General features: G+C 34.5%; 1 protein-coding gene across 28 annotated transcripts; it reads left to right on the top strand.

Annotated features, from left to right (window-relative positions):
• The first annotated feature begins 1,606 nt into the window (after nucleotides 1-1,606).
• Nucleotides 1,607-23,369, top strand: LOC114297143 (uncharacterized). 28 transcript variants are annotated; one of them, XM_082870895.1, is made up of 8 exons: nucleotides 1,607-1,758; nucleotides 2,667-2,755; nucleotides 3,248-3,280; nucleotides 3,473-3,588; nucleotides 4,147-4,225; nucleotides 7,413-7,442; nucleotides 11,483-11,607; nucleotides 11,815-12,088. In XM_082870895.1, the coding sequence occupies exons 2-8, from the start codon at nucleotides 2,731-2,733 to the stop codon at nucleotides 11,875-11,877; spliced, it is 471 nt and encodes a 156-aa protein (XP_082727021.1). In that variant the 5' UTR covers nucleotides 1,607-1,758; nucleotides 2,667-2,730; the 3' UTR covers nucleotides 11,878-12,088. The 28 variants fall into 28 exon arrangements, with proteins under 28 accessions (XP_082727021.1, XP_082726982.1, XP_082727098.1 ...); XM_082870972.1 differs by lacking the exon at nucleotides 11,815-12,088 and adding an exon at nucleotides 23,147-23,369 and having other exon boundaries at nucleotides 1,628-1,758; nucleotides 3,539-3,588; XM_082870913.1 differs by lacking the exon at nucleotides 11,815-12,088 and adding an exon at nucleotides 23,147-23,369 and having other exon boundaries at nucleotides 1,628-1,758.
• The last annotated feature ends 3,354 nt before the right edge of the window (nucleotides 23,370-26,723 follow it).

Below are 26,723 nucleotides of genomic sequence, written 5' to 3'. Positions count from 1 at the left end.
AAAACAAACAAAAGTTACCAACACTCAACTCCTTGAACTTCGCACATATTTTCTCAATAACTTCATGATAACTACATCCCTCACTAATCTTAATAAGAGCACAAGACTTACCGTATTTACACATTAACATGAAACACCCTTCCATATTACAAATCACAAACCGGCAAACAATTGATAATAGAGTCCAAACTGTAAAATTATATAGTTATAACATATCAGCATCAAAACTTTAGAATTCACAATTCTAAACTACAAATTCAAAACACATTACACTATATAACAAACAAAATAAAAAAAAAAAATCAAAATCATTACACTATATCACATACAAAAATCACAAAATCAATATCAAACAAACAAAATTTATCACAAAACAAAGAACTATAACAACATTGACGAACACGAACCAGAGATCATACGAATTTGCTTATCTATATATAAACATACATATGTATCGAGAGATAGATAGATAGAGAGAGAGAGAGAGAGAGAGAGAGAGAGACACACACACACACACACACAGAGTGCGTACGCAGAGATCGCCTGTACATAACAATTCAGATCGCACAAACAGATCGACCTCACAGCACAAAGAGATCGACCTCACAGAGGGCGATCGAGATCGCAGACAACCTCACATAGGCGAGATCCACAATCTAAAATTTGATTTTTCACACACACACACACACACACACACACATATATATATATATCAAATCAAAGAGTAATACAGTCATTTAAAAAATAAGAAATAAAAAAGAGACCTCTGGGTACAAAACTCTAAAAATTGTGGATCTATTGGTCTATCAAAAATATATTGGGATTAGAAGGACATAGGATTACATAGTAAGGCCTGGTTTGACATACACTAAAAAATACAAAAATTCAAAAAGCTACTAAAAAAGTAAAAAATTATTACTATTCACAAAAAATATATATATAAAAAACTCCGCTTTATATAGGCCAAGTACAAACCACTGTCAGTATTGAAGTGATGGTCAAGTGGGTGTACAAAAAAATTTGCACAAGATGGTGCTGTTCGGCTCGTGGGGCCCATCATGGGTCCTGTTTTGATAATCTAAACCGTTCAATGTGTAGAACTCGTAGAGTATTATATGCTTGTAAAAAATACGTTGATCGGATATCGATAGCTATATGATCAAATCAGTTTTGTAAAAAAAAATTGACGGTGAAGAAATTAACGATTGACAAAAAACTAATCTGATCAGATAGCTATCATATCCGACCAACATGATTTTTTACAAGCATATAATACTTGACAATTTCTACATATTGAATAGTTCCGATTATCAAAACGAGACCCATGGTGGCCCCCACGGGTTGAACAACAACGTCTAGTCCAATCTCGGATTGTAGGTAATCTGCTCCTATACTTGTTTCTTGCCCACTATCTGGCTTCCTGAACAATCAAAGTGAGGAAGCAATTCATTATAGTAGCTGTAAAATGGTAATTTTATTATTTTATATAATATTTTAATACATATTTTTTTTATAAAAAGTCAAAAAATTATCTTAAATAATCATATTTTTTTCTTCTACTTTTTAATCTAAAAAATAAAAAAAAAAAAATTTATTTAGGACATCCAAACGATCCTAATGTTCCTATAGCCTAGAAGTGTAACAAACCTAAAATAGAAGTGTAGCGGGATATTTTTGGGGAATATAAAATGGGCGGTATATGTATCGCAGCAACACGAGAAAGAAAGAACATCTTCCATTCAACCCTCCGCTCCTCATGTACCTCTCTTCTTCTTCTTCTTTTTCTTCTTCTTCTTCTTCACGTCGCTGCTTATTTTTGGGGGTTTTTTTGTTTTCGGGCTAGGGCTGATAGCTTTTTCTTCGTGTTCAGCATTTTTGTTTTCCCGGTTTTTCCCCTTTAGGTTTGAGATCCAGGCCAATCTTCTCCGCCTCTTCTTAACAATAGAATTACAATTTCTGTATTTTTTTGTTGGTCTTATTTTTCTTGTTAATGATTAATTTTGGCCCTCTACTGAAGAATGAGTTATGGTTGTGATTTACAATGCTTATGAATTAGGTTGTCTATTTCTCTGAGAGTCGTTGTTATGGAATTAGCATTTTAAATCAATTCTATTAACTGAGAAAGAATGTGCTGTGCTGTTGTAGACTGATAGTTTGTTATAATTTCAAATGTTTAATCCTTCAATTATTTGCCTTCATTCAATTATCAATTTCCTTCCTTCCTGTCAGCCTTGTTTGTGTGCTCTTTGCTTTGGCCAATCTCACGCCACCTGGACTGGGTACGGTTGTTCTTCGCATATTCTCCTAATTGTCAAATAAGGGGATTTGCCTAGAAACTGTAAAAAAATTAAAAAAAAAAAAAAAATGGATACGGATTTAGGGACACCACATATTGCTTAATGTTAGTGTTAGTGAACATGGCAAACAAATGAATCTCCTCATACCGACATTTATAATTCACAAATCTTCAAGTTTGTTTAGGTCAATTTGTGAATGTTTATCTGATTAATTTTGTTTTTTCAAAGATAGTTTTAATTAATTTATTTTTTATTATTCAATTGCATTCTCTCTGAATTTTGATAGTATTCATTAATCATATAAAAATTGTTATACATATTTTATTTCTTCTAGGATCTTACGATTCTTGATTTGATGATCCTATCTAGGCTGGTAGAATCCCAAAACAACAATTCAATTTTTTACAACCTTGCTTCCTGTTGATAAGGAGTCATGTTTCGTTTTTTTCGTGGTGGAGGTCAGTATCTGTTTCCTTTTGCCATCTCTCTCTCTTTTTCTATCTCGCTTTAAACATAATTTAATTATATTTTTTTTGCCTATTTCGATCTGTTTGTGCTTTTTGTTATCTGAAACCATTTGCTCAAAATGGTAGAGGTTTTTTTAAATTTCAGTGTCTTTTTGATCTTCTCACAAAAGGTACATGGCATCTGTGTACAACTTGCAGCATGTTGGAAACCAAAAATTAAAAACAAATATTGTTAGTTACTTTTTATGCTTCATTTATCACTAGTTTTACTTTCAGCATTGACATTTCTTTCTCAGTCTGTTTTTGTGGATATATTTTAATAAAGGTTCTTTGTTGAACTTCTAAGTTTTTTACAAGCTCAACCTACGTTGCAAATTGATGTTTTTATGGTTTAGTTTAACTAATTCATGTTATGGGTTAATTGTTTTTGATATTGTCTTTCCATGTTTTTCTTCTCAAATTTTTTGTTCTTGTCTTTTGCAGGAAAATCTTCTTCAGCTTCTTCTGGTTCAAAGAGTTTAGTGTGAACCATTTTTCTCATACTAAACAAAGTTGCTCGATCGCTCCTAGTGACTTCCCTGCTTTTCATTTCTAAGGGCAGTGGCGATCGGCTTTCAGCAACTTCTCTAGCTTTCTTCCGTTTTATTTTACGGTTATGATGTCTTGTTTACGTGTTTACCTTTACCCCTGTGTTCTCTGTCTTTGTAGTTACTAGAAATGTTGCAGTCATATTGAGTTTATCAGCTCTAAGCAAGAACTTGACAAATTTTCCAGGAATGGTGGAGCTAGATCCATGTGACAATGTAGACAAAGAATATGAAGAGGTACAATTTTTCACAGTTCAATGTCATTGGGAATGGTTATTCGTGATATAGTAGTTGTTGGCTCTTTTCTTAGTTGAAGATGTGGTGGCGCAACCCTTGATTGGTTAGATGGCAATTATTGGATTTGGAAGCCAATGTTGAAGTCCACGGGTCCAAAGTCTTTTTGGTCCCATAATTGTAATTGGTAGTTGTGTTATTATTTTTTACTTGGATTTAATTGAATAAAGTTAGCTAGGAATATTAATTGGTTAGGTTTCCTAATTAGAATATAAGACTTTGGTTATATAAATATTAGGGTTTTGACATTGTAATATTCAGTTTTAAGAATATTATTTGAGAGTAAAACGCTGTGGCGGACTTTGAGTTCTTCTCCCTTTCTCTGTCCTGCACCTGGATGAGTCATAGGTTTATGGCTTAAATCCAAAGATTTAATTTTCCTAATGCAAAGATTTTAGTTTTATCTAAAAGAGTGTTTGGAGAGCTTTTATGTTTTCCTTTTCAATTTTCTTTTTAAGTACAGTGGTTGTACTAATATTTTTTCCTTTCTCTATTATGCAGTGCAATAGCACAACTCCAACCAGTTACGATGCCAAACGCTGTGAAAAAATTCGCAAAACGAAGGCATCTTGTGTTGAACGTAAGTGGGGTTTGTATGCATATCTATAAACTTTATTGTTTCCTGTGAGGTGCCACTTTTGCCATTGAATATTAAAAAATAAAATGATGATTTCTTTGTGCTTGTAAGATGGTTCTGCATTTTAATTATGCAAGAAACGCTATACTGTATTTCATACAAACCAAGAGTTCCATACCAATTCTAAAAGGAAAGCTAAGAAGGTTCAATCGTTGTATAGGATTGTATTTTAAGGTGTCTTTATCTATTGTAATATGACTTTTGATCCATTAAAACGCAAAATACCATGTTCTAAGGTTTTGTTTTTTTGGGGATTGTTCTTGGGAGTAGCACGTGTTGACAAAATCATGTCCGTATTCGGCTGATCACTATTTTTTTGGGATGTCATTAGATGGTTGTAGGCCTTCCAATTTACTGTATTTATTGGATTCATTTTATTTTTGATTTTCTTGGGAGGCAATGTAGTTAATAAACTTGTTTGCTTTGAGTTCTTGTACAGTGTAGACTGCTTTTGCTTTGAAATTATAGTTACTATTGCTTATCAAAAAAGCGGCTCGCATAAATTTCAATTATGAACTTTATTAAGGTTTCTCATGGGGGCGGTGATGGATTAGTGGTAAAAGGAATCTCAGGATTAGGACTGGTGAAAGTTGGATCTTAAAGTTTAGAAAACATGTAATGCAAGCTATTTGGGTTGTGATTAAATAAGTTTACTTTCTAAAGAAAGATAAAGAAACAAAGAGGAGACAACATGGTGTATTTTTGATGAATGGATACAACAGTGTAATATTAAGAAGGGAGAAAGTAAAAATGAGAAACCTATGGTGGGCTGAAATGATTAGGTTTGGAAACTAGACATGAATCCCAATTTATAAAGCTATGATTAATGCTAACTTGTTAGGTGGTTTTCTGGTAATTCAATAGAGAATGCATGCTGAAAAATGTGGGCCAATTATTATTGATTTATAGTGTATGGGAATTTTGTATCCGGATTTAGGTTGAAACTCATTTCGTACTTAACCAAATCAACCAAACGAAACCTTTTGTCCCAATCAATTGGGGTCGGCTACGTGGGCCATATGCTTAAGTAAATTCATATCCTTCTTCACCATTGTATCACATGTCAATCTAGGTCTTCCACTCCCCATAGCATTTCCACTAGCAGTAATCCTATTGCACTATCTTAGTGTTGCCTCTACCAACTTCGTTGTACATATCCAAACTATCTTAGTCTATTCATTTCTAACATCATCAACTCCAATCATTGAAGCTAATAATGTTAGGAATTTGTAATTTTGTTATAAACAAAACATTTTGAATGGAAAGAAAACTGCCGGCTTGGGGGTGGGGGGAGAGGTGTGCTACATTAATTAAATAAAAATAACTATATTTGTGGAGACATCATGCAATCATGCAAACTTTGGCCTTTTAAACCATTGACAAGGTGGGGTAACGCTTCTTATGAGTTATAAAGGTTATTGATGGTCCTTTTTTATTCGATCAATATGGTTTGATCAGTCGGAAGTGACACTTCTTGATGGTGTTTCTCCAATAGGAAATCGTCAGTTGCTTAACAGGAAAGATGGCTCAAGCTTGGTGATCTGGTTAGTGAAAAGTTGCAAAGAGATGTTGATGGTTATGCATGAAGGCTTTATGAAGGATGATCTTGATGAAGAGGATTTTTGTGATGATGGCGGGGGTATTCAATCAATTCTTGGGGAAGACGTTGATGAAGGATATTTTGGTGGTTGTCAAACATTGGCAAAATTTGGGGATTATGGTGAATCTGATGACTTCTTAGATGAGTCTTTGGATGGCGATGATCACAATAAAGACTCGATCTCAGCGTTGTAAGAGTCCAACTTTGATACAGTGATTTTATTCAACAATGCTTCTTGATCAAGAACAAGGTGAAAATCATTCATTAGGATTGATACAAAAAGGAAACGAGGGAACAAATGGTAATGGTGTTTTCACCGTTGAAATGGATCTTAATGTATGCGAATCAAATGGGTATGAATGATCATATGAGTACTTGGCTTTGAAGGGGCATTATTGCTTTCCATTTTTGATACTGAATCTCTAACACCTTCCAATCCTCTGAGAGATGCTTGCATTGCGGCTTGAGATGATATTCTTTTTCCTTGTAAGGATCTTATACTAGTTGATGGCTGCAATTCTAATGCTGCCGTTAGTTACTTTGGACTTACGGAAGGGGAATCTAGCAACCATGACGAGGAGGGGGGAAAGATTTAGGAGAGAGTGGGGTTTACCAGTGTTTGCAGCCCGAACAATCCTAGCTTAATAGCTTTCTTCTAGGAGGAGTTAGTTGCTCTTTGTGTGTTGTGTTCTCCCAGTTGGTGGGTCGGTGGTGACTTTAAGTTTAATATTACGGTAGTTTCAAAGAAGATTAGTGGGGATAAGTTACTTGAAGGATGAAGGATTTTGATATGTTCATTAGGAATTGTGATCTCAGTCTATTGCCAAACTTGTCTTTAAGGCGGCTGCAGGGGTGCACTCGTCATCACAGGTCCATAACCATTCTCCTACCAACTTCCTTGAGGTTACTTGTACATTTAAAGTAAGTTAGTTAATATATATATATTTTTTTTTGTGTGTGTGTGTTTTGAATTAGTGGTACGAGGGAGTGGTGGTTGAGATTATGATAGGAAGAAGTCAACTTAGTCTGTTGGATAGGATCTTCATGATCACCTTGTAACTAAAGTTACAAAGATTGATTGGCCTCAAATCTGAAAGTCTTTTAAGTTTTTAGGAAAGCAAAGATGAGTCACTGTAGCAGATTCTATTAATGACTTATCCAAAAGTGAGTTTAAGTTCCATCTCCAATAAGCCAACGAGAAATCTCAGTTAGAAGCTTGTCATTGGAAATTCTTACAGATAGAAGCTTGCAATAATTTTGACAAGGAGTGGCCAGCTAGAGGCTTTTGTTTAATATATATATTGGTTTGGGTTGATTGGGTTTTTTTTTTTTTTTTTGGGTGGTTTGGAAAAGCTTGTTTGTATTAATGTTAACACCGTATGCTGTAATTGGATTTCTCATGCTCGAAGTCATCAACATTTGTTTGATGGCACAAGCAGCCTAATTTTACCTTGTTGATCTTTATAGATGTCATATTTCAGTTATTTACGGTTTTTTTCCCCCCCTCATGCATCATGTATGCAATCTTAGGTGCTCAAAGATGGGAACAACGTCGAAAGGGTAAGTTTGACATTTTGATTTCTTGCTACTGTGTATTTCATTTTCCAATTAAAGCTTTCAAACTTCTATAGTGGTGTTGATTTATGTTTATTCATTTTATTTTTATTTGGAAAATGTTTTGAAAGTTATAAATACACCCCTGGAGGTTCTAGAAAATAAATACTGCCCCTCGATGTTTCAAATCACGTGACAATTCTTTGTTAGTCAACCTTTAGGTCAACTAGCAAAAGTAGATGATGTTAGCAATTTTATTTTTCAACATACCTAAACACTTTGCTCCTTTCTCTCTTTGTCTTTCCTATTCTCCCTCTCTTCCTCCCTCAACCACACCCTTTAAGGAAAACAAATGACTTTTTCATTTTATTTTCATTATTATATACTCTCATATAAATTCATATACAACTCTGTTAATGATTGCAAATTGCGAACACCAGTAAGGCTACATCCTTGTGAGACAATGTATCGAACTTTTGGCAAGTATCTTCCAAGCCCCTTCAAACATTTTAAAATTCTTGTAAAATATGCCATATTTGCTCTTGGTTTTATAACTTGTAAAGAGTTGGCCCCTCAAAAATCTCAATTTGCTTTAGTTAGGGTTATGATGCAATACACGTGGTGTATACCATATGCTAATTATGGTCTAAATTGGTGTTGGTTACGAGTCGTCATGGTTTTTAGTTATAGGCCATTGTCTTAGTGACGCTAACAAATTATTAAATAAAAATTGGTTAAGTCTCATTATTATGTTTGATTATGTGTAAAAGTGGTTTTAGTTATGACTTATTGTAGTGACTTTGGTTATGACCAAATTGGTATTCGATGACTCAAGTTGGTGTTAGCTACGACCAATATGGCTATGATCGGTGTGATAAAGTATTTAGCCTAAGTTTGGCATCTTAAAAAAAAGCCAAAAAGTCAAAAAGTCACTATCCTATTTAAGTCACATCATTTTATTTAAGTCACATCACCTCTCTACCACATCACTTCAAACCCAACCCATATTTCATAAAAAGTCAAAAAGTGCACTTATTTAGAACATCCCAAACAAGCATGTTATTATTTTTATCTTTTTATTTTGTACATAATTTTTGTTTCATAAATGTCAAAAGTATTTATTGTTTGAATTTTTTTTTTGTTGTGAATTTAATAATAATGTTCAATTTTATTCTTTTAAATATTTTTTTTTGAAAAATAAACAAACTTTATTGAAAAAATATCAAGATGATGCAAATAATACAAAACCAACTAAAAGACTAGCCAGCAAAATACATATACAAGAGCAACACAAAACAGCTCCCCAAGAGCATCAAAACAACTACTAAATCAAATCCTCTACGAAGTCAACAAAGATAGCACATTTGGATCAATTGATAATGATATCCAGTTATGCAGCACAGTGGACAAACGTTGTTCCAACCATGCTACCAAACGCATCTCTCCCATAAAAACTTGTCTATTTCGCTCCAACTAAATCAACCATATCAAACAATGGCCAGCCAACTTCTATGCTTTCCAATGCCGCCTCCCAACCCTACCCCCAGCCCAACTCTGTAAAACCACCAACACCGACCCTGGTTGAACCCAAACCAAACCAAAAATAACAACAATAAACATCCAAGGACGTGAAGCAACTGGGCAACATACAAGCAAATGATCCACTGTTTCCGCAACCCCACAACACATGCAACACCAGTTCACTGAAATATGGCCACGGCGAATCAGATTATCAATAGTCAAAATTTGCACCAACAGTTATGTCTACACAAAGAAAGGAACTTTGGACGGACAACCTGCCACCCAAACACTTTTCCACAAGAATGGCACCCCAGCCCCTCCTATAAGCATATGATAGAAGGAAGACACCGAAAAAACCCCTTTGGTCTTCGGGCCATCCCAACTCAAACAATCCTCTCCAACCCCCCCAAACCGAAGGCCATACAAAAAGCCCAACAAATCCGGTAGCTGGTCTAGCTCCCAATCCTACACATCATGACGCAATCCGACATTCCACACCACCTCCAACCCTTGCACTTGTACACAGGAGGCCCCCATTGCCTCCTGATCAACCGCAATGCGAAAAATCAATGAGAACCTCACCTCCAAAGCCAATTCTCCACACCACCGATCCCTCCAAAATCGAACTTGATCCCCCACCCCTACCTTAAAACAAACCCTCTTCCAAAATTCCTCCTGACCTAACCAAATCCCTTTCCACAAACTCCGCCCGTGTGATTGCTTCACCTCCCCTGTACTCCAATCCCCCCCACCCTAACCCATATTTAGCCTCCACCACTTTTCTCCACAACCGCTCCATTTCTACCCCAAACCGCCACAACCACTTTCCTAGAAGAGCCAAATTAAACAATACTAAACTTTGGTAAGAATTTAATAGAATAAATTTTGTAGTCAATTTTTTATTGTATATATAATTTGGCTCCCCTAAACGAGATTTTTAGGTCTACCACTGACTGAAGTGTGTTCCTGGCGTGCATCTTTAACCTCATTGCCAAAATGCACTCACTTCTTGCTCAAACCCACACCAAACTAGTCACCAACAACACAATGTGTTCACCACTGAACCAGTCACCAGCAAGCGTGTTTTGTCTAACACCGAGATGCTTTGGATACTCCTAAAAGTGTGTTTGACACTTCATCTTGTTTTAATTAAAAATTAAATTTATAATATCAGACATTTAACCAACACAATGCAAACACTTTTGGCGACGTTTATTGCATTGCTTATTCAAGCCCTACGTGATAAACCCCTTTATATAACAGTGTTCTGCATTCGTTATAATGCAATTCTCATGTGAATGATATCTTGATATTCAAACTATGAAATGTATTGTTTTTTTTATTGTAATTAGAGTTATGTTATATTTTTTTAATTATCTTTGAATAAATTATTTGTATATATGACCAATGTTTTGAAAGGCTCTATGTGCACCGAGTTGATAAGGTCTTCTATAGCCTAAGTGTGAGGTGCGAGGCGAGGCATGGTGAGGCGCAGTAGTAGAAGAAAAGTAAAATTATAAAATAGGCAAAATTTTCAACATAACAAATATATATAGAGTTCCAAAAATAACAAAGGAAGTTTCACCATTACAAATGATTGATAAACATAACATTCAATCTTCTAAAAATTAGAAATATAATATCTAACAAAAGATATAAAGTATCACATTCTTATGCACAAAAAACCTAAAGTTTTAAGATCATCCACATAAAGTTCAAAACAACTAAGCTTCTAGTTTGTAGTTCAAACAAGAAATTAAAAGCACTTAATCAACAGTTGGAATAAAAAAATAAGTAAAGCCCATAAAGGCCACGCCTCACGCCTCGGAAAAAAACCCGTGCCTGCGCCTTGCCTTGACCAGTTTGAAGCGCAAGGGTGCGCCTCGTTGTGCCTCGCGCTTACGCGCGCCTTTTAAAACACTGTATATGACACATAATAAATTTGTGAAAAATATAAAATTTAAACGTTTTTCAAAAATGTCGTGTTCTACATTTTTGGAAAATTGGAATGTTGGCACATCTGTGTTTGTGCTACTTAGGTTCCAACATCATCTCATGAGAAAATAATATGTGTTAAGCCAATAGTGGATGGTGGTATGATAAAGTGGGAGAAAATGAAAAGGAACAAAGGGGGATTGAGGACAAGTTGAGAGAGAAGCTAATATAGAGGGCAATTGTTCTAGCTTTTCTTGTCCATGGCTGCAAAAGGGTGTTGGTTGAGCATGCGAAGGGGTGGGGGTGGCAAAGGAGAGTGGATGAGGGTGGACACGGGTTTGCATAATGGAGGAAGGAGGTGTAGTTATTAGGGTAAATTTATTTAGATATTGGAGGGTAATTAGGTAATTTACATTATCTATTAATTCTATTAATTTAAGAGACAATCGTTGACAGGGGATATTTGAAATTTGTCAAATTATGAGAAAATTTGTACTTTTGATAAACCTCAGTGGTATATTTGTAATTTAACCCAAAACAATTTGTTATATACATGGTTGAATTGTGTTGGATCTTGCTTTTTAATGCAGAATATGAGGAATCTCTCCAGAAAAAGGCAACTGCTGCAGGTTTTGACCGTCCTATAGATTACGTGTGGCATGAAAGGGAAAAGAACCCTCGATACTGCAGAATATCTTATGAGAAGTACAAGAAGGTAAATTGTGTTTATTTTAGGAGCTTGTAGATATTTGTACATGTGATATAAATAACCGTTTCTTGCTTTTTCTACTTGAGAATGAATAACATGGACTAATTATTTAAATTATCGATTGTGTTTTTACTAAACAAGTTGTTAGTGTTACATAATCGTGAGGTTGTCCAGAGTTATAACATTTGTTTTTCCTTTTCTTCAATCATGCAGTGCCTTAGGGAGAAAGATACGATTTGTGAATTCATGCGCAACAATTGTCCCCAATTTAAATAGGCTACTAAATGTTGTGATGTTGTTCACAACTACTTCATGAATGTCTGAACCACACTGAAATCTATAAATTATGCATCTGATCGGAGACTATTGTATCTATGGATGGAGTAATTATCCAGTTCAACCAATGCTTCATTTTATGTAGTTTTGCTAGTTAAGAGTTTGGTGTGATATATTAATATTTATATAATTTGTGTGATTTATATCTAAAGGAACTGGAATGAGCCAAAATTTTCTTGCTCTGGCTAAATTAGGGTGTGCAAGTGAGAGATGTCTGCAATTATATTTCATGTCTTGTGAAATGCTTTGTAATTTAAAATATTGTGTTATGGTTCAGCAAACAGATAAATGTTGCTTGCAATAAGCTTCCGGTTAGATGAGGTTGGACAAGTTGTTTTTGTGTATGTAAAAATATGTTGCATGCCTGGCAGCCTAACCCTTTAATAATCTTCAGAATTCATCCTGGATATGTTACACACTTGTTGGCAGAGCTCAATTAAGTTTTACAATGTTGAATAGTCAACTATGCACAACCATAGATGCATTTTTATTTTTATATTTTTATATTATTTGTTTTTTGGGGAGGGTTTAGGAAATTTTGTTAGAGAAAGAAAAGTGGTGATGGTTGGAGAGATGGTGACTCACAAGGGAGGCTGTGATGGAGGGGATGCACTGGAATAGTAGAGAAAGAAATGGAGGCGGTAGGAAAGGGGTGGAGGAAGTGGGTGAGGGCGGTGAAAGTGTGGTGATGTGGGGGTGGCAATGCAAATTCTAAATACACACAAAATCTTTATATGCTCATAATATGGATCGTAAATTTATAATTTTTATGTTTGTTGCAGCGGGACAAAGGTGAAAGTGAAGTTGGTGGTATGGTGATGGCGACGGAGATGGTGATTGTGGCTGTGGTGGTGGTGGTGTGATTGTGGAGGTGTTAGTGGTGGAAAAATGTGATTATAATAGTAAAATTTTAATTCGAAAAATATTTTTATTCTATTGATCATAAAAAATATTTTTCATCGATTTTTATTTTACATTGTACTAAATATTAAAAAATGTAAAATATGTTTTTTGTCCATAGAAATGATTTTTAACCCTTAATCAGTCCAATCCATTCTCTTCAACTACAACCTCTTATGATTGAAATGATTATAATGCATTTTAACATGTCTAAGGAGTCAAAAGTACCAATCTAATGATTGAAAATAAATGTAGTGTTTAAAACAATTTCACCAATATCATATAAAAAAATGTGTTGAATTAATATAACGAAGAGGGTTAGCAATATAATATGAATAATGTTATATGTACTAAATAGTGTATTAATTAATGTACCAAGTCCTTATTGGAACTTTCTCTCTTTTTAGTTAGAATTTTTTTTTTTTAAACTTTTGTATAAGTTTTATTTGTTGATACTTTTTGAGAACAAAATTTTAATTTTAATTTATATGTACTTTTATATTTTTATGTGCAACTATTATATGAAGTTTCATAATTTCTTATTTATTAATATTGTAACCAATTATTCATACATATTTACACAAACTAATTTTAAAACACAATCTGATATACTTAACAGTCTTGCTAATGATGGTTCATTAGACGTTCGTTAAAATCAAATAACATATAAAAAAAATTAGAAATTCATACATTGAATGTATTTTTATACATTTGTTCTATATACAACTATTAACATTTTTTAAAAATTAAAATTTAAAATAAAACCCTTGCATACATGAGTCAAAAACTAGTAGGTGTTTGGGAAGTTGCTATTTTAGTAGACTATTTTAGTTTTTGATTATTTTAGGAGGCTAAAATTTGTATTTGAGAAAATAGTTTGATTTTTTTATAGTTGGATGTGATGTTTGTGAGAGAAAAAATAAAATGATTATAGGTTTGATGTGATATTTTGTCTTATTAATTATTTTAACCAATTTTATTTTTATTTTTTTTTTAAGCCCAAAAAGTGCAAATAAAAAACTTTGCCAATGAAACTAGCCTTTTTGCTAGAAACTTTCAAATGTTGCTACGTGTCCATGTAACAATCTGTCATGTGTCTTCTCCAAGTTATGTGTCCTTTTATTTTATTTATTTATTTTTTTGGCAGTATCTCATTCTCTTTCCGTGGTTGATTTGCAGCTTTTCATCTTCACATGAATTAAGCTATTGTACTCTTCATTTTCATATTAATTAAACTATTACATCTTTATTAACTATGCATCTATTCATCTGGCTCTTTGTCGAGAATTCTTATCTGTAATTTTCTTATTTGATTGTTTACAAGTCCTGATTTCCAAATTGTCATATTAATAGTTGCTTTTTAAATTGTATAAATTTTTAAAAAGAAGTCTGCTGTCTTATTACAAAGTGTCACAGGATTTTTTTTTGACACACAATTTACTGCCTGACACTAACTTTTCCCTTTTCCTTTCCAAATCTCTTCTCAAATCCTCCAACTAAATACAGCGTAAGTTGTAGTATTAAAGTCTCAGATAACAATACTACCAGTATGATTGTCAAACGTCCAAGTTGGATAGGTAATGTCATGAATTTGTTTTGATTAAATTTTATGTGACATGGTTCCAAATATTATTTTAGGCCAAATTTCACCCATGGTACCATCCGTCCTCCCCCGCCACCCCAATCACCAAACCCATCCCACAACCATTTATTTCTCTCCAAAATCTTTGCCTCTCACTCTAAAAATATATCTTCAGTTCACCCACAAAGAGAATTCATTGACTGATTACATGTCGAAGGCCCAAAATTATCAACATGAATATACTGTTATGTGCGGCTGTAGCAGAGCTGGTGTTCTTGTTCTTCTGTTTACCTATTTTTGCTAGGAAGGAAAGACAAAGAAAAACAGAGTTGCTGGAAGAGAGTTAGGAACAGGGAAATCAAAAAGAAAATGGGTATCACACAAGTGTGGAATAAAATTCTGGATGATTATTTCCAACTGAGATCAGTACAATAAATAGGAATAAAGTGAACTAATCTGCTAAAGGTCAACATCCAATATCACACTAAAATAGGAACAAACCCACTATCTCACTAAACTTGGAACAACCCAACAAAATAGGAATAACCTAACAGAAAATCTGATAAACATGAATATGAAATTTAAATTCTCCTAATGTCAAGTAAAGACTTATTCAACTAATTTATTGCAACTAAAGTCTTGCTCGCAAACAGAACTCAGCTAAATTTTCCCATGTGGCGTCGGAAGGTGACAATCCTTGCCAATGAACCAAAACTTCTTCTCTGTTTTTCTTCTTTCGCTGATTGAGGATGGCTTTCTGCAAAGGGACAATTGTATTACTCTCTTCAGGAATGATGGGAAGAGAATCCAAAGTTTCTACATTCATCCTCACCTTCTTTTTCAGCAAAGAGACATGGGACACCAGATGAAGCCTTGAGTTTTCTGGTAGTTTGAGCTTGTATGCCACTGGTTTAATTTTATCAAGAATTTCAAAGGGTCCATAATATTTGGGCGATAGCTTGAGATTTCTTCGAAGGGCTAAGGACACTTGCCTATATGGTTGCAACTCGAGATATACAAAATCTCCAACATTGAAACTTCTGTCAGTTCTGTGAGCATCATAGAACTCCTTCATTCGCTGTTGAGCCTCATTCAATCGGTCTAGTAACTCCTTGATAACTGGCTCTTTATCTCGCAACTCTTGATTCACAGCCTCTACTTGTGAAGTGCCTGGAACATATGATAGAAGTGTGGGTGGAGGTTTGCCAAACACGATCTTATAAGGGGTTCGCTTGGTAGGAGAATGTGTGCTGGTGTTGTAACAGTACTCAGCCCAAGGAATCCAGCGAACCCACTCTTTCGGCCTATGACTTGTGAAACAACGAAGATACATCTCGATTGTTCGATTGACCACTTCGGTTTGCCTGTCAGTTTGCGGAACTAAAGTTGAAGTTGGTTCCCTGCAAGTTAAAAAGCTCTCTCCAAAAATGCTAGTGAAAGTGGCATCTCTATCACATACGATGCTTTTAGGCATGCCATACAATTTAAAGATTTGTTGAAAAAAAACCTGAGCTATTGAGGCAGTAGAGTATGGATGAGAGAGAGGAATAAGTGTGCAAATTTGGAGAGCCGATCAACTACTACAAAAATAACACACTTCCCCTTTGAGTTAGGCAGACCTTCCACAAAGTCCATTGATATATTTGTCCACACTTGCGTAGGAATTGGAAGTGGTTGTAAGAATCCAGCAGGCTTGAGATTCTCTCCTTTGTGCCTATGGCAAGTTTCACAACTTGTGATATACTCTCATAGAAAATTTCTCATGCCTTGCCAATAAAAAACTGACCTTATTCTTTGCAAAGTATTGTGATACCCTTCATGAGTACTAGAATGCATCTCCTTAACAATAAGAGGAATCAAAGTAGAATCAACTGCTAAATAAATCTTATTCTTGAAGTAAAGGATACCTTCTTTGTAGTCCCATGGCCCAATAGCTTCTCCTTGTTGGCATGGCTTAACTAATCGTTGCACGCTAGGGTGGTTACCGACCTCTTTTTTTATTGACTCCATCCATGTAGGGATCAGCGCCGACAAAGCAAGTAATTGGCCTACCTCGTCTCTACGTAAAAGTGCATCAGCCACACAATTCTCATTCCCCTTTTTATATTCGATGGTGAAGTCAAACCCCATCAATTTCACCAACCACTTCTCTTGTACTACAGTGGTGATCCTTTGTTCCCATAAATGCTTGAGACTACGCTGATCTGTTCAAACAATGAACTTCATTTCCTATAAATATGGCCTCCACTTTTGCACTGCAAGAATTAGTGCCAACATCTCTTTTTCATAGGTAAATGAAAGTAATTTTTTACCTTGCAAAGCACAGTTGAAAAATGCAATGGGTCTCTTGTTTTGCATGAGAACCCCTCTAATACCAGATCTCGATGCATCACATTCGACTGTAAATGGATGGTTGAAATCTAGAAGGGCCAACGCAAGCACTCGGGTCATTGCTTGTTTTAGTTCTTCGAAGGATTTTTTTGTCAAGGAATTCCATTCAAAACACCCTTTTTTTAACATCTAAGTTAGGGGTCTAGCAATCCTGCCAGTTTTCAATAAACTTCCTGTAATACCCGGTCAATCCAAGGAAACCCCTTAATGCCTTAACCGTTTTTGGCTTAGGCCATTATAGCAACAATTTTTTCAGAGTTCGCCGCAACACCTTTAGTGGTTATTACATGGCCCAAGTATTTGACTTCCTGTTGAGCAAATGTGCATTTCTCTTTTTTCACAAATAACTGGTTAGTTTTCGAAATATTTAAAGTAATATCAAGATGCTTCATGTGCTCATCCCATGATTTACTGTAAATTAGAATATTATCAAAAAATACAAGGATGAACTTATGGAGGTAGATCTTGAATATCTCATTCATCAAGGATTGATAGGTAGAGGGGCCGTTGGTTAGGCCAAAGGGCATTACGAGGAACTCATAATGTCCTTGATGTGTTCGAAATGCTGTCTTAGTGATGTCTTTAGGATACACCCTTATTTGGTGTTAATCAGATCTTAGATCCAATTTGATAAAAAATTTTGCCCCATGGAGTTCATCTAACAATTCATCGATAATTGGTACAGGGAATTTATCTTTAATGGTAATCTGGTTCAAGCCTCTATAATCAACATAGAGCCTCCAACAATACTGGGAAAGAGTAAAGACTTTGACTTAGTCAGATCACCCCAGAGTTTAGCATATTAGCCACCAATTTTTCATTCTCATTTTTTTGATAATGAGGGTATCTATATGGTCTCATGCTAACTGCTTCACTTCCTTGCTTCAAAGGAATTTTGTGGTCATGGGTCCTAGGAGGAGGCAATCAATGGGGCTCCTTGAACACATCTTGATAAAAGCTCAAAATTTGCTGCAACTTTAGTGTATTTAATTCCAAATCCAATTGTGTTGAGAGGTTACCTTGTGTGGTCTGCGTTGAGAGAAAACAAATCTGCAACAGAGCTCCTGTCTTCTTTTTTCTAAATTCTTTGGTGATTTCCTTCTCACTCACGACCTTGTTTTTTGGAGCAGCTAAGCCAGTAAAAACCACCTCTTTTCCCTCATGACAAAACTTCATTTGCAGCTTAGAGAAATCCTAGATAATAAGTCCCAACGTACTCAACCATTGGGCACCAAGAACAACATCACACCCTTTTAATGGAAGCAATAAGTAATCTGGTGTACTACGATCACCTTGAATAATTGTGAAAATTTCCTTACAACGGCCAGCGCTGCTATTCTTTTCTCCGTTAGCAATGACAACTTCAAATCTTCCCGCGGAGTTAGGTGAAACACCAAGCTTACGGGCAACCTTACTATTCAAAAAATTATGAGTACTTCCTGAATCAATCAAAAGTGTTATTTGATGTTGGCCGATCCGACCTCGCACCTTCATGGTTTGTGGAGCTCGTGCACCATAGATTGCATGAAGTGAAATTCGTAGAGTTTCTTTATTTTCCTTAAGTTCTATCACCTTCATGTCTACATCATCATCCTCCTCATCTGACCAACTCCTTTCAATGAGAAATAATTTTTTACACTGATGTCCTGGGCTGAACTTTTCTTTACAATTGAAACATAAACCTTTGCTTCTTCTATCCTGGAGTTTAGCGGGACTAAGTATTTTAATAGGCAAGGGACTTGAGTTAGGAATTAAAGAACGATTACGAATTGTTTTATGCGCCTCCGGTTGAACAATCCGACGATTGGAGTACCAACGCACCTCATATAGCCTTGCTAATTGTAATAACCCCACTCCGTGATTAGTTACTAATTTGTGATTAAGAATGCTAATTAAGTGGTTAAGTGAAATTGTGTGATAATTGTGCATTTTGTGTGTGTCATGTACTTCTATCTGTCTGATGTAAGAATATTTGTCTGAGATTAAGTGGTTAAGTGTAAGAATATTAATGTTAACACCGTATGCTGTATTTCTCATGCTCTAAGTCATCAACATTTGTTTGATGGCACAAGTAGCTTAATTTTACCTTGTTGATCTTTATAGATGTCATATTTCAGTTATTTACGGGTTCTCCCCCCCCCCTCCAATCTTAGGTGCTTAAAGATGGGAACAACATCTAAAGGGTAAGTTTAACATTTTGATTTCTTGTTACTGTTTATTTCATTTTCCAATTAAAGCTTTCAAACTTCTATAGTGGTGTTGATTTATGTTTATTCATTTTATTTTTATTTAGAAAATGTTTTGAAAGTTATAAATATACCCCTTGAGGTTCTAGAAAATAAATACTGCCTCTCGATGTTTCAAATCACATGACAATTCTTTGTTAGGCAACCTTTAGGTCAACTTGCAAAAGTAGATGATGTTAGCAATTTTAGTGTTTGACATACCTAAACACTTTGCCCCTTTCTCTCTCTGTCTTTCCTATTCTCTTCCTTTCTTCATCTCTGCCTCCCTCAACCACACCCTATTAGGAAAAGAAATGACTTTTTCATTTTATTTTCATTATTATATACTTCCATATAAATTCATATACAACTCTGTTAATGATTGCAAATTGCAAACACCAGTGAGGCTACATCCTTGTGAGACAATGTATCGAACTTTTGGCAAGTATCTTCCAAGCCTCTTCAAACATTTTAAAATTATTGTAAAATATGTCATATTTGCTCTTGGTTTTATAACTGGTAAACAGTTGGCCCCTCAAAAATCTCAATTTGCTTTAGTTAGGGTTATGATGCAATACACGTGGTGTATACCATATGCTAATTATGGTCTAAATTGGTGTTGGTTACGAGTCATCATGGTTTTTAGTTATAGGCCATTGTCTTAGTGAGGCTAACAAAGTATTAAATAAAAATTGGTTAAGTCTCATTATTATGTTTGATTATGTGTAAAAGTGATTTTAGTTACGACTTATTGTAGTGACTTTAGTTATGACCAAATTGGTATTTGATGACTCAAGTTGGTGTTAGCTACTACGACCAATATGGCTATGATCATTGTGATAAAGTATTTAATATATGTTATTATTTTTATTTTTTTATTTTGTACATACTTTTTGTTTCATAAATGTCAAGTATTTATTGTTTGAATTTTTTTTTTTTTTTGCGAATATAATAATAATGTTCAATTCTTATTCTTAGAAGTATTTTTTTTGATAAATAAGCAAACTTTATTGAAAAAACATGAAGATGATGCAAATAATACAAAACCAACTAAAAGACTAGCCAACCAAACACATATACATGAGCAACACAAAACAGCTCCACAAGAGCATCAAAACAACTACTGAATCAAATCCTCTACGAAGTCAACAAAGATAGCACATTCGGATCAATTGATAATGATATCCAGCTATGCAACACAGTGAACAAACGTTGTTCCAACCATGCCACCGAACGTATCTCTCCCATAAAAACCCATCTATTTCACTCCAACTAAATCAACCACATCAAACAATGTCCAGCCAACTTCTATGCTTTCCGATGCCGCCTCCCAACCCTACCCCCAGCCCAACTTTGTAAAACCGCCAACACCGACACTGGTTGACCCAAACCAAACAAAAAATAATGACAATAAACATCCAAAGACGTGAAGCAACTAGGCAATATACAAGCAAATGATCCACTGTTTCCTCAGCCCCTCAACACATGCAACACTAGTTCACTTATCAAACAATGATGTCTACACAAAGAAAGCAACCTTGGACAGACAACCTGCCACCCAAACACTCTTCCATGGGAATGGCACCCTAGCCCCTCCCGTAAGCATATGATAGAAAGAATACACCGAAAAAACCCCTTTGGTCTTCGGGCCATCCTAACTCAAACAATCCTCTCCAACCCTCCCAAACCGAAGGCCATACAAAAAGCCCAACAAATCCAGCAGCTGGTCCAGCTCCCAATCCTACACATCACGTCGCAATCTGACATTCCACACCACCTCCAACCCTTGCACTTGTACACAGGAGGCCACCGTTGCCTCCCAGTCAACCGCAATGCGAAAAATGAGAACCTTACCTCCAAGGCCAACTCTCCACACCATTGATCCCTCCAAAACCGAAGTCGATCCCCCATCCCTTCTTTAAAACAAACCCTCTTCCAAAATTCCTCCTGACCTAACCAAATCCCTTTTATTAACTCTGCCCGTGTGATTGCTTCACCTCCCCTGTACTCCAATCCCCCCCATCCTAACCCATATTTAGCCTCCACCACTTTTCTCCACAACTGCTCCCTTTCTATCCCAAACCGCCACAACCACTTTCCTAGAAGAGCCAAATGAAACAATACTAAACTTTGGTAAGAATTTAATAGAATAAATTTCGTAGTCAATTTTTTACTGTATATATAATTTGGCCCCCCTAAACGAGATTTTTGCGTCTACCATTGACTGAAGCGTGTTCTTGGTGTGCATCTTTAACCTCATTGCCAAAATGCACTCACTTCTTGCTCAAACCCACACCAAACTAGTCACCAACAAGCGTGTTTTGTCTAACACCGAGACGCTTTGGATACTCCTAAAAGTGTGTCTGACACTTCATCTTGTTTTAATTAAAAATTACATTTATAATATCAGACATTTAACCAACACAATGCAAACACTTTTGGTGACGTTTATTGCATTGCTTCTTCAAGTTCTACGTGATGAACCCCTTTATATAACAGTGTTCTGCATTCGTTATTATATAATTCTCATGTGAATGATATCTTGATATTCAAACTATGAAATGTATTGTTTTTTTTTTTAATTATAATTAGAGTTATGTTATATTTTTTTAATTCTTTGAATAAATTATTTGTATATATGACCGGTGTTTTAAAAGGCTCTATGCGCACCGAGGTGATAAGGTCTTCTATAGCCTAAGTGTGAGGTGCGAGGCGAGGTGTGTGCCTCACCAAGGTGAGGCGCAATAGCAGAACAAAAGCAAAATTATTAAATTGGCAAATTTTTCAACATAACAAATATATATAGAATTCCAAAAATAACAAAGCAAGCTTCACCATTACAAATGATTGATAAACATAACATTCAATCTTCTAAAAATTAGAAATATAATATCCAACAAAAGATATAAAGTATTACATTCTTATGCACCAAAAACCTAAAGTTTCAAGATCATCCACATAAAGTTCAAAACAACTAAGCTTCTAGTTTGCAGTTCAAACAAGAAATGAAAAGCACTTAATCAACAGTTGGAATAAAAAAATAAGTAAAGCCCATGAAGGCCACGCATCACGCCTCGAAAAAAAAATCCGTGCCTGCGCCTCGCCTTGACCAGTTTGAAGCGCAAGGGTGCGCCTCATTTTGCCTCGCATTTACGCGCGCCTTTTAAAACACTGTATATGACACATAATAAATTTGTAAAAAATGTAAAATTTTAACGTTTTTAAAAAATGTCGCGTTCTACATTTTTGGAAAATTGGAATGTTGGTGCATCTGTGTCTGTGCCATTTAGGTTCCAACAACTTCATCTCATGAGAAAATAGTATGTGTTAAGCCAATTGTGGATGGTGGTGTGATAAAGTGGGAGAAAATGAAAAGTAACAAAGGGGGATTGAGGACAAGTTGAGAGAGAAGCTAATATAGAGGGCAATTGTTCCAGCTCTTCTTGTCCATGGCTGCAAAAGGGTGTCGGTGAAGCATGCGAAGGGGTGGGGGTGGCAAAGGAGAGTGGATGAGGATGGACATGGGTTTGCATAATGGAGGAAGGATGTGTAGGTATTAGGGTAAATTTATTTAGGTATTGGAGGGTAATTAGGTAATTTACATTATCTATTAATTCTATTAATTTAAGAGACAATCGTTGACAGGGGATATTTGAAATTTGTCAAATTATGAGAAAATTTGTACTTTTGATAGACCTCAGTGGTATATTTGTAATTTAACCCAAGAAAATTTGTTATATACATGGTTGAATTGTGTTGGATCTTGCTTTTTAATGCAGAATATAAGGAATCTCTCCAGAAAAAGGCAACTGCTGCAGGTTTTGACCGTCCTATAGATTACTTGTGGCATGAAAGGGAAAAGGACCCTCGATACTGCAGAATATCTTATGAGATGTACAAGAAGGTAAATTGTGTTTATTTTAGGAGCTTGTAGATATTTGTACACGTGATATAAATAACCGTTTCTTGCTTTTTCTACTTGAGAATGAATAACATGGACTAATTATTTAAATTATCGATTGTGTTTTTACTAAACAAGTTGTTAGTGTTACATAATCATGAGGTTGTCCAGAGTTATAACATTTGTTTTTCCTTTTCTTCAATCACGCAGTGCCTTAGCGAGAAAGAAATGATGTGTGAATTCATGCGCAACAATTGTCCCCAATTTAAATAGGCTACTAAATGTTGTGATGTTGTTCGCAACTACTTCATGAATGTTTGAACCACACTGAAATCTATAAATTATGCATCTGATCGGAGACTATTGTATCTATGGATGGAGTAATTATCCAGTTCAACCAATGCTTCATTTTAAGTAGGTTTGCTAGTTAGAGTTTGGTGTGATATATTAATATTTATATAATTTGTGTGATTTATATCTAAAGGAACTGGAATGAGCCAAAATTTTCTTGCTCTGGCTAAATTAGGGTGTGCATGTGAGAGATGTTTGCCATTATATTTCATGTCTTGTGAAATGCTTTGTAATTTAAAATATCGTGTTATGGTTAAGCAGATAGATAAATGTTGCTTGCAATAAGCTTCCGGTTAGCTGAGATTGGACAGGTTGTTTTTGTGTATGTAAAAATATGTTGCATGCCCAACAGCCTAACCCTGTAATAATCTTCAGAATTCATCCTGGATATGTTACACACTTGTTGGCAGAGCTCAATTAATTTTTACAATGTTGAATAGTCAACTATGCACAACCATAGATGCATTTTTATTTTTTTATTTTTATATTATTTGTTTTTTGGGGAGGGTTTAGGAAATTTTGTTAGAGAAAGAAAAGTGGTGATGGTTGGAGAGATGGTGACTCACAAGGGAGGCTGTGATGGAGGGGACGCACTGGAATAGGAGAGAAAGAAATGGAGGCGGTGGGAAAGGGGTGGAGGAAGTGGGTGAGGGTGGTGAAAGTGTGGTGATGTGGGGGTGGCAATGCAAATTCTAAAACCCTCAAAATCTTTATATGCTCATAATATGGCCGTAAATTTATAATTTTTATGTTTGTTGCGGTGGGACAAAGGTGAAAGTGAAGTTGGTGGTGTGGCGATGGCGACGGAGTTGGTGATTGTTGCTGTGGTGGTGGTGGTGTGATTGTGGAGGTGTTAGTGGTGGGAAAATGTGATTATAATAGTAAAATTTTAATTCGAAAAATATTTTTATTCTATTGATCATAAAAAAATATTTTTCTTTGATTTTTATTTTACATTGTACTAAATATTAAAAAATGTAAAATATATTTTTTGTCCATAGAAAGGATAAAGGATTTTTAACCCTTAATCAGTCCAATCCACTCTCTTCAACTACAACCTCTTATGATTGAAATGATTATAATGCATTTTAACATGTCAAAGGAGTCAAAAGCACCAATCTAATGATTGAAAATAAATGTAGTGTTTAAAACAATTTCAACATAAAAAAATGTGTTGAGTTAATATAACAAAGAGGGTTAGCAATATAATATGAGTAATGTTATATATAACAATTAGTATACTAATTAGTGTATGAAGTTCTTATTGGAATTTTCTCTTTTTTTAGTTAGAAAAAAAAAAAATGTATATATATATTTTAAACTTTTGTATAAGTTTTATTTGTTGATACTTTTTATGAACAAATTTTTAATTTTAATTTATATGTACTTTTATATTTTTATGTGCAACTATTATATGAAGTTTCATAATTTCTTATTTATTAATATTGTAACCAATTATTCATACATATTTACACAAAACTAATTTTAAAACACAATCTTTGATAAAATTAAGAGTCTTGCTAATGACGGTTCATTATACGTTCGTTAAAAATCAAATAATATACAAAAAAAATTAGAAATTCATACATTAAACGTATTTTTATACATTTGTCTATATACAAATCTCAACATTTTTTTAAAATTAAAATTTAAAATAAAACCCGTGCATACATGAGTCGAAAACTAGTGGGTGTTTGGGAAGTTGCTATTTTAGTAGGTTATTTTAGTTTTTTGAGTATTTTAGCAAGCTAAAATTTTTGTGTTTGGGAAGATAGTTGGATTTTTTTAAATATAATTTTGGTTAAGAAAAAAATAATAATTATCATTTTTATATAATTTTTATCTTTCGAGTGATTATAAATAATTTTTTACAAATTAAATTGAAGCAACTATACGTGTGTATATAACTTGCCCAAAAGTTAAAATGATAATTTTTTTTACCCTTAAATGATAATTATTTTTTATTTTTTATTTCTTAACCAAATTAATTTTTAATTTAAAAAAAAAATTCTAAAAATCAAACCATACATAACCTAAGAATCTTTGATAGATCATTTCTTACGTTAGTAACTTATTTAATTATTTGTTAATTTTGCGACATTGTTACCATCGAAGGCCTGTTTGGTAACCATTTCGTTTTCAGTTTTCAATTTATATTTACTAAAATTTTAAAAACTGTCATAAAAACTTGTTTGATAATTTTTTTGGTTTATAAATTGTTGTCTCAGTTTGTAAATTTGAGGAAAAAACGTAAATTCAAAAAATAAGTTTACATTACTTTTTAAACAAAAATTTAAAAATTTTACTAACAATTTTTTTTCAAATAATTTTTTTTCCCAATTAATTTTTTTTTTCAATGAATTTTTTTTCTAACTAATACTAACCGAGGGGGCAATTGGTAATTCTACCTTAAACCTTAATGAGAGGATTGTAATTTCTAAAATGTGAGGGGCGTCAATGTAATTTACCCAGTGAGGGCAAAATTGGTATTTAAACAAATTAAATTGCTGAGGGAAGAATCTGTAATGAAACTTTAAACCTCAGGGAGGGAGATGTAATTTCCAAAAGATGAGGGGGGAACTGTAATAAACATAAACCTTATGAGGTATCAGTGTAATTTACCTCAAATAAATATATACCTTGATTACCATTGCTACAAGCAAATGCCCCTTATAACGCCCTTTCAAGAATGCATTATCAACAAACAATAACGGACGACAAAATTAAAGTCCATACAAACATCCATGAAATGCCATAAACAACCTCCGTAAACACCCACTACTTTCATCACATCTAATTCAAACATACTTCCGGGATTCGTTCTTATACTCGTCTCAAGGTACCATTGAAGTTGGTCAAAAGAAGATGCAAAATCACCAAATAGCCACCTCTTGCCTTATCAACTCCTAACCATGCAATTCGATCAGAAAACATCTATACCATATTGTTTTTTCAACTTTTTTTAAATTTTGAAAGGATGAGTCAACGGATTATTACTAATATCATTATGCACAATATCAGAGACAAGTCTAGAACCAAACATTTTGCTACAAGATCTACAAGCAACAACCCCACAAGTATGCACATTATCCAACTTCATAATAAAAAAAATGTCGGAATTCATCAACACCCTTCCATGCACAAACCATTTATAACTCGTAGTCGACTTCATCATACATTCAACAATTACTCTTGTTGCATTATTTTTCAAATAATTCACTGCAAAACCACACTCAACTGCATACTTAGCCAACGCAATACGGAACGTCGGTACTCTACCGTCAAATTCTTGACCAACATTGTGTATAATCCCCTTCCAACTAGCAGACAACAAACCACCAAAATCATTACAATCGTTAACCAAAGACTCACACAAATTACAAAATCAATCCTAGAAGAATTATCATCAACCTTCACAATTCTCCTATTACCCATA

Source organism: Camellia sinensis, chromosome 1 (assembly GCF_055761805.1).
Source record: "Camellia sinensis isolate YWXY chromosome 1, ASM5576180v1, whole genome shotgun sequence".
In the NCBI taxonomy this organism is placed as follows: domain Eukaryota; kingdom Viridiplantae; phylum Streptophyta; class Magnoliopsida; order Ericales; family Theaceae; genus Camellia; species Camellia sinensis.
The sequence above is the reverse complement of the archived record's forward strand: the minus strand, read 5'-3'. Positions and strand labels throughout refer to the sequence as shown.